Source organism: Calypte anna, chromosome 13, assembly GCF_003957555.1.
Source record: "Calypte anna isolate BGI_N300 chromosome 13, bCalAnn1_v1.p, whole genome shotgun sequence".
In the NCBI taxonomy this organism is placed as follows: Eukaryota; Metazoa; Chordata; class Aves; order Apodiformes; family Trochilidae; genus Calypte; species Calypte anna.
Genome location: NC_044259.1, coordinates 10,707,685 through 10,716,984, shown reverse-complemented (window position 1 = coordinate 10,716,984; position 9,300 = coordinate 10,707,685). Strand labels below are relative to the sequence as shown.

Genomic DNA, 9,300 nt, shown 5'->3' with positions numbered 1-9,300 from the left:
AAGTTATTGTATTGTCTTCTGTGGGGGGAAAAACTTTTGAAAAAACTGAAGCATATCACTAGCTTTTCTATGAATTCAGATGCTTAAATTGGTGCTAATTTTTTAAAAGAAAATGTAACAGATGGTTAGCAGTGTATTTGTCTGGTTTTGATACCTCTATTTTCTTAAATGGTGGCAAGCCAAACTTTATAAAATGATGAACGTGTGTTGTCAGCTTCATCAGGCTCCCATATTTTCTTCAAGTAAAATGTTTAAACTTCCATGGCAGTTACTGCTTCCTTGGAGCAATTGCTTTGAGGTGTGTAATACACTAATAAAATGGACACAGTATGAAAAGATAGCAATACATAACTATCCCTTTCTTTAAATTCCATGAGGTGTTGGGTTCCCCAGGTGATTTTAGGAGTTTAGGGTAATCCAGGTACCCAGTAAAGAGCAAGTCACAGATGCCTGTGTGCAGTTAACTCAGTACAGTGAAGCCTTACCTGGTCATTTAGATTGTTTATAAAGATTATAGAGTGTTCATCTATTTTAAAGAGGGAATAACAAATAGAAATAATTAACTGTTTTCTTAACAATTAAAATGTTAATTCCAGAGAATACAGTCTATAGTGTACTCCAGAACACATGATATTAAAGAATATAGTAGGTTCCTTGAGCAATTTGTTATGAAATCCAGTTTATATAATGGCTCAAAATAAACCCCCTCCAAACATAATTTCTTTGGGAATTTATTTTGAAATGCCTTCAAGTTTGACCTCATTTCAGAGTGCTTTGTATGTCTTGTTTTGGCCCTCTTTCCCACCTGTTTACCAAATGTCACAAAAAGTAGCATCAAGCCCTATCACTTGTTACAGTGTTCTGATTTTATGGCCTTAATATTAGTTATAGTATGGTATATAATTTCAGAAGAAAGATGCTCTTTGAAGTCTAATTATATAGATACATGTGGCCTCTTCTGCCTATGAAATTAGGCTTTGATTGTCATATCTCATTCTTGATGCTTGTGCAATAGGAACATGTTCCTTCCAATGCAGTGGCTATCTCATCTGATGCTGGACTTTGTTTTCAGGATGACTAGAAAGTTGTTGGGTTTTGCTTATGTTTTTTTATGGGTAGCAGTCATGCTTCCTTGTTTTTGGATTGATTTTCTTAAAAGAAAACTAGAATTTCATAAGGAGAGCTGTCAACAACTAGTTCTGAAGTGCTAGTTGAAGCCTCATTCTGAAGCTTTTTGAGGTTTTTTTTCTTCAAAAACCTTATTGTAAAACAGTACTAAAGCCACTGTAAAATTATAAATTAAAATGTATACTTAAATGACTTGAGCAGTGTGTCTTATTTACTTGTAGCTGTGTTTTCTTTTTCTTCGTCCTGTCTTGAAGTGGAATAATTTATATAACCAAAATGATGTTATCTTAGTTATCTCACAGCATAAAGTTTCAGCTACCACTTTAGTTTCCAGCTAACCAAAAACTAAGCATTAGTACAACAAATGAATGAAAAACAGCTTTAAGAGATTGGTTTGAGCTGCTTTTTCCTGATCAGCTGGAACATTTTGACACATCAACAGCTCTTGGGTTTGCTGCCAAGTGTAGTTTGAAATCTGGGCTTTTTAAGTTAGAGAAGCTTGCTTGGTAATACTGACAGCTTGTGTTCCATCCCTGTGCCTAAGCAGTGTCATAAACAGATTGTCAGGCTTCCTTGCAGGTTTCAGATAAGCTGCTGGCCTTGTTCATCTGTGTATATGTATGGATGGATTTAAAAGGGCTTGGGAATAATTTTCACCTTGTGTATGATGTTGTCTTTAACACTGAACAAGACAGAGGGATGGCAAACTTGAAAAAATAGTTCTATTGTAATCATTTTGAGGAGGAGGTAAGTATTCTTGCAAAGACAGTGATGAGCTTCCCAGGCACTTTGCAAAGCTGCCTACTGTAACTCTGGGGAAGGTGAAATAAAACTTCATTTCTGCTTTGAACTAATTGCTTTTCATGGAGGTTTTCCTAGTATTAAATGAAGGGTTAACATAGCTGCCTTTCTAGATAGCTGGCTGGGCTTTCAGCCAGACTCTGGTACTGCAAAAGCTTCACCTCTGACAACCTAAAATTAATTTTTACAGCAATTTTGCCATTTCTTCTGAGGAGAGCTGGAAGTTTTATCTCATCTCTATATGGCATTGAAACAGAGGATCTCAATAAAGCAGAGATGCCCACTAGGTCCCAAAGCTCCCCTATGTCTGATGGTATTTTTCATATTGCTAATTCTGCTACAGATAGACCTAATTCCATTCATTAGATAGGAAACAAAACAAAACAAAAAATTAGATAGGACTATGCTGTACGTGCAGGGTCTTCAGTGTTACCTAGTTATGTCCCCTGCTTTATGCCATAACTTTTCTTTACGTTTCTTGCAAGTTCTTGAAGTTGGCAGGACAGTCTAGACGAGCAAGGAGGAAGGCAACTCATGAAACAAGATCCAAATGATTTTTTAGGAAAGTAAGATGTCAGAAGTGTGGAGATTTTTCATAATAATGAGGCCTCAGAAGATGGGGCAGGGGTGGGGAGTAAAAAGAAAGAAACAAGAAGAATGGAAGTGCAGGGAATTAAAATTTAAAGCTGCTCAGTTCATGATTCCTTGGTGTGAAGGTAAGGATGCAGAAAAGCAAGGTAGAATTCAAGGGTGCCCTGGTGGAGACTGAGCATGGAAGGGGTTGGCTGGCACTAAGAGAACTGACAAAGAAAGGGCCTGAAGCATTGCCCTGGGCATGGCACAGGGTAGGGCTGCTTCACTCCATGATCCCTGTGGGTTAAGACTGGGATTTTTATTCTCTTCCTTGATCTTAAAGCAAGCTGCTTGCTTTTCTCTGAGGAACAAGAAAAACATCTGTGCAGTTTCTGCTCACATGTTATGAGTTGATTTAGTGAGATGCTGAATTACCAAGTAGATGGTCACTCTTGCATTTAATCTTGCTCAAGAGCAGATAATGACCCATGTGCTTTTCCTATATAAAGTATAATCTTGAATTCAGTACAGATTTAAATATGAGAATGCTGCTGTTCATGTTAAAATTCTTCTGTAGTGGATTAAAAGAACAGTAGTTATTTTACTGATATTTTACTGCATCTTTGCCACTAATGCTTCACACATTTCCCACGTGGAGAGTGGTAGCTCTGAGATGTGAGGGCTACCACACATAAGTCTGGCTACCAGTGATGGGGTTAGGACTAATGTGAGCTTCTGGGAGTCCTGCAGAGAGGCCAGTGATAATCTGGAGGAGCAAATGGTGATGTAGAGACCTTCTCCATGAATAAATAACCCAGCACAGGGCTGGTGGGAACTGTGGGGAGATAGTAAAGCATTGCCTTACTGTTACTCTGTATTTGTCCCCTAACTGGTGCAGCTCATTTTGGGATGCAGCTACAAGCTCAGCACTAAAGCCTTAGGTGACTGGTAAAACACACTCCAGCAAGCGTGACAGCCCATAATTAAAGCCACTCAGCCACTTAGGCATTTATTGCACCAGCAGAAGACTCAAGGCTGGCCAAAAAACACTGGAATGCTTTCCCAGCACGCTGCATTGGCGGTGGTGCAAAGCTCTGGAAAGATCTTGTCAGCGGTGAGAGAAAGCATCCCTGGCATTAGCAGGGTGGTGCAGAGCTCCCAGGGTTCATGAATTCCAAGGAGTTTGTATCAACTGCTCACTTTTATAATAGCCAGCCCAGTTTGTACTGTTGGGATTCTTATTTCACCTCTGGAATAGGATATGCTGCAGTCAGGGTGTGGCCCTACTTCTAGGTTTAGCTCAATTTCAGTTTATGTTTAAGCTCTATTTCAAACCAAACACAGTTCTATTTATTTCCACCTGTTAATTTCTCCAAAGGTTTCAAAAAACTCTTCCATCTCTTTTTGAAGCATTTCATTTCTTCTCTCTGCATCTTCCTTTGCTCTCTCTGCGTTCTGTATTTTCATCTCTGCAAGACTGGACCACTCACGCTGCTGTCCCAGTTTTGAATGCATGTCCTTAATCTCCAGCTGCAACTCTCTGTTCCGCTGCTCCAGGCTGTTGGGAAGACATTGTGAATTACAGGATTATTATTTTTTACCTCCACTTTCTCAATAAAGCTCTAGGTTTTTTTTTAAAGCTGCCTTTTTTAACATATGTTCCCATAAATACAAGTATTGGCATCCCCAATATTTTTGCAGTTCATGGTGTTATAAATTAAAAGTTGCCATTTTAGTTATCCAGATTTACAATATAAATAACCATATGGCCAAAGGAGTCTGTTTTGGTGTTGGGTTTTTTTGTTGTGGAATACTACATCAGTAGTATTAACAGCAACTGGCAATATAAAATATTTAAGGAAACACTGAAGATCCTGCTTGGATTGCAGAATCCCTTGAACTGCAAGGAAAAACAAGCAGAATACAGCAAAGAGATTAAATTAAAAAAAAAAAAAAGCTGAAATGCAGGAAGAGCTCCTTTTAATATGAAGAAATGAGTGAATAGTTCTTCAAGAAATTAAGAGATTAAATAGATTTTTTTCTTTGCATAATGTTCAAGCATAGTGTAATTCAGTATTACCCACTTACCATCTCTTCTGATGATGCATGTTGAGGTATTTTATGATTTAATCAAATGGTCAATTTGCACAACATACCTTTGTAACTTACAACTAATGAACAACATTGTATTTGAAATGTTCTTTCCCTTTAGATGACATGAGAAAAGCAGCACTATTTGGAAAGTGGAGCCTGGAAATACTTCTCCTTTTTTTTCCTTGATAACAAGCTATGGCTGAATCTCTCTTCAGTTTCTAATCTTAGAAATAGGGAAAACACTTACGAACACTTTCATCTGAGTTGTTAAAATTCATGACTTGCAATTTGTAAAGAATAATGACTTGCTGGTAATGCTGGGGAGAAGGCTGCACATTTTTCCCTAGAGAAAAGTTTAATACTGGATTAAGGAGAAGTAGAATAATACACAATAGAAGAGAGGCTTTTCAAGAGCTCTGTGCATCTCTGCAAAAAATTTATGGATGCTCTGGAGTTTCTCATGCATCTGACATGAAAATTATTCCTAATAACTGAATAATTGCTAACCTAATCCTGTAATGCTGTGTCCTGGGTGACATTCACAGTGGGATGGAGCGGTGGTGACTGCAGCTGCATCTGTAGCCCAGCTCCAAGGCAAAGACCCTGCAGTTACTCCCTGCAGTAGGGAGAGATCCCTTCCCTCAAGCCTCATAGTTGTTAAAATCCTTTACCTTGCAATTTCAGATTCATACTCAGCCTTCTGCCTGGACATCAGCCTCCTCAGGTGTGCCAGGTGATGCTGCAGGGAGGTTGGGTTTGCTGCCGAGTCACCGGAGGGAGCGGAGGTGTTGCTGTTGTCCCCTGGGATATGTCCTGTCTTTTTCTGGTCCCCCGAAATACGACTTACAGCTGTGTTGGTTTCTTGTGGGTCTCCTGGGTGGACAAGTCTTGTCAAATATCTTGAAGGAGGATTTTCCTCAAACATGGTTAAGCAGCAGGCGCCTGCCTGCTGAGTGTGCCCAGCCAGCACCAGCCGTGCCCTCCGGCCAGCGTCAGAGACTCAAAGCCTTCTCTGTTTCAGAGGAGACCTTGTTTTTGGGTCTGTCTTGCTTTGCCTTGTCAGGGGCTGTGAGAGTTTTCTTCCTCCCCACAGCTGCTTGAAGCTTTTTCAAATACTTGGAAACGATCCATTTTGCTGGAGCCTGGATCTTGTTTCAGCTTTGCTTTTTGTATGCAGTGGGTTGAGGTCTTGAGCTGCTGCACCCGCCTGCTGCCTGCTTTCCTTTGCTGTCATGGCTGGTTTCTGCTCATCTCCAGGAACTACTACTGTTTGACTGCCTTCAATCTGCTTGGGGTAGTTTGACTGACATCTGTGGGAAGCCCATTTTACAGCTCTTCACCCTTGACTAGTTTCACCCCGGGCTGGAGAGGTGAATTCTGCAGCACCAGCCCAGCCCTGGGGCTGTGAGTGGGGAGCAGGGTCCCCTCTTTGCAGGCTGCAAGGACAGGGCTCCTTGTGTTCCCCCTCTGACACACTAGAAAAGGGCTGTGTTACATCTGTTTTGGCTGCACTATATCTGGCTGGTCAGGCGTGAGAAAAATGGCATGAATGTGAGCTGGCTGGAGCATCCGCTGGGGCTGCTGCAGAGAGAACAAACACAGGGGTGCAGGCAGGGGAATCTGGCTCCTCCATCACTGTCCTTTAAGGACAAGAAGCCTGGAGGTTAAGGAAAAAGAAGGCACTCATCTGTTACATTTCATTTCCTCTTGAAAAAACTATTTGATGGGAGTAAATACAGAGTGTTTGTTATTTTCTCACAAGAAAATCAAGCACATGAATAACTTGTTCGTAACTGGAGGAAGAGCAAACCTACAGTTTAAAGGCATTTCTCAAAAATTATAGAGACAGTTTAAAATAGGTTGTTTTCTCTCCCTGACCCCACAAGTTCAGGCTCAAGGTACAAGAACTGAAAAGCTGGTTGAAGTGGATTCCTGTACATGTTTTACTCGTCTGCTACATGGAAAACAACCCTGGCTTTTGCTCTGCACTCCTGACTTGTGATGTGTGCCTTGCAGAAGTTGGGGCTGGAAGGTTATTGAGACAATTCCCCGTCTTGACCTACACTCTCATCAGTAGGAATAATCCATAGGAATGAGCAGGCAAGTAGGTGAATGTTTGAGGAATCTAAAGAAGGCCTGGAGTGAGGATAACATGGGAGAAAAAGAAAGTAAATAAGGCTTTCACCATCTGAAAGTGAGATGCTGTACTGGAGGAAGATGGAGAGAAATTCACTAATTTGGTTTTGCGGAAGTAATAAAGTGATTTAAATACTTCCATGTCTCTAAGACTGCAATTGCTGCTAACCTAACCTTATCCTCCAGAAAAAGATATTCCTGAAGTACTAATGCCAGTGCTTTACTTGAGTTCTGTGCCTATTAATCATCTAACAGATGGCTGTAGTTTCTTGTGAACTGGATTTGCTTTTGTTTGTTAATGTTTTCTCCCCAGTCCTAAGGAGAGAGGCAGCAGCTGTGCTGACCTGCAGCTGCTCTTGCACAACGAGGAGCATCTCTGGCCCTAACAACACAATTTCTAAGAGAGAAATCCCTGGGATTCTTGGACAGTTCCATAATGCCTCTCTTAGAAGGTGGCTGCCAAGCTCCAGGTTAGGAACATGGGGTTGATCAGAGAAACATCAATGAGGTGTGACAGTTGGAATCTCATCTACTCTGTGCTTCCTTACCTAATTAGAACCTTGATCAGGCAGAGCACCATATAATGATGATTTTTTTTTTTCCTCACACCTCTCTGGATTTACATTTATTAATTTGCCATGTTTTCCTTTCACCTTCCCCATGGCTTCTCAGGGAAGATGGTTTAAATTAGTTTCCTGTCAAATTAAAGGTCAGCAATGAAGGGAGATGTGTATTTTTTTTGCTCTGAGGCAGAAGAGCCATGTTCCAAGCTCTCAGCATGCAGGGAGCTGGGATGTTTTGAAAAAATTGTTTCTTATTTTGGGCTGACTTGAGAGGGAGCTTGTGATTCTCTGTGATGACCTCTCCCTGGAGAGCAGAGATGCTGCCATTTGTGGTTAAAATTTGACATGCTTGAAATAGTTCCTCCAGGCAAGCTGTGGGATTCAGCCTCCCTCAGTTCTGGTCCTTTGCCAGCTGCCTGTTCCCCTACATCTCCTCTGAGCTCTAAAAGAGAGACCAGAGCACCCTCACTTTGCCTTTGTGGGGTATCATTTGCACTGCAGACAGATGAGATGTGACTGTTCTAAAAAGGATGCCTGGGGACCTCTGTGTTTGAGGTTACAGCCTAGAGAAAAACTCCTAACTTCTTTTACACAAAAGCTGATGATAATTGGACTCTGTTTTGGTAACAACGACATTCTCCCCCTGAAGTCTGTCTGCAAAACTTGATGTATTTTACAGTTACTTTGGAGCTAGTTTAGACCCATATGCTTGCTTGACTTGTTTACTTGCCAGGGGAAGTTTAGGTTAGATATTAGAAAGAATTTCTTTACGGAGAGGGTGATCAGGCATTGGAATGGGCTGCCCAGGGAAGTAGTGGATTCTCCGTCCCTGGAGCTATTTCAAAAGAGACTGGATGTGGCACTCAGTGCCATGGTCTAGCAACCGCAACGGTGGTTCATGGGTTGGACTCGATGATCTCTGAGGTCCCTTCCAACCCAGCCAATTCTATGATTCTATGATTCTATGATACTTGTGCACATTTATTCAGACTGAGCTTGCTCTCCTTCTCTATGTTGTAATGAAAGAAACAGTTCTCATGGACAGGAATTTTACAGAATGATCTGTCTTGAGCTACATTTGGGAACTAGAACCAAATAAAAATGTATGAAGTGATTTTTTTGTTAAATGAAACTATCTGTACTCACCATGTTTTATGTCTAAAATTGACTTTATTGCTATCTTTGTTTGCCATCACTGAATTGGTGGTTTGGTTCTTGATGTGTTGCATTTTTCACCTTGGACCTCTGTGATGTCAGAATGATGAATCCCATAATCTCATCTCTTAATTTATTTTTAATTCAACTGCAAGAGGAAAACAAGTTCCTTTGTTTGTTTGTTTTTTTTTAAATCCCATTTGGTCTTTTTAATTCCAAATGAACTTTTTGCCACACTGAATATATAGAATAAATGGAAACCAAAAAAAATGGTCTCTCTGCACCTGCAGAAAGCAGCCCAGGACAAATCACTCTTGGCTGGGACAGACTCTGGTTCTAGTTGCTTGGTGACTCCAGGAGTCTGAGCACTTTCAACTACTGGCAGCAGTCCTGTCCTGTTTGATAGTAATTTCTTTGCAAAGAGAAATAATCTAATAAAAAGCAAACATCCAGAACTTGAATTTGAAAGTTGATTAAATTGTTAATCTTTGCATTTTTATGATGCTTCCTCTTATACAAAGATGTTGCCACATCCCAGTAGAAGAGGAAGAGGTGCATACAGCTTGATTCCATAAGGACCTGAGTATTTCAAGCTTTGGAGCTTGTCAGAACACTGTATATTGCTCTGTCTGCACAATCTAATGCTTTTGTACATAAATATGGAGGTCAGCAGCAAGGCAGCATCACAGAAAATGAGGGCACTGCCTTTGGGCATGTGAAAGCTACTTGTGAGATCGAGCTGGAGTCTTGTTACTGTGACCCCAGCAAAGTGCTGGGGGAGCATTTGTAATTTTTTTTTTTTTCCTTTGCTTGTAGGAGAGCTGCAAACTGACTGCATTGTAACCCTCTT

General features: G+C 40.8%; 1 protein-coding gene across 1 annotated transcript; it reads right to left on the bottom strand.

The window, feature by feature from the left end:
* Positions 1 to 3,472: 3,472 nt before the first annotated feature.
* LOC115599074 (rho GTPase-activating protein 24-like) lies at positions 3,473 to 6,007 on the bottom strand. Its single transcript, XM_030459248.1, has 2 exons — positions 5,268 to 6,007; positions 3,473 to 4,060 (listed from the first exon to the last, which is right to left on the bottom strand). The coding sequence occupies exons 1-2, from the start codon at positions 5,519 to 5,521 to the stop codon at positions 3,853 to 3,855; spliced, it is 462 nt and encodes a 153-aa protein (XP_030315108.1). The 5' UTR covers positions 5,522 to 6,007; the 3' UTR covers positions 3,473 to 3,852.
* Between the last annotated feature and the right edge of the window lie 3,293 nt (positions 6,008 to 9,300).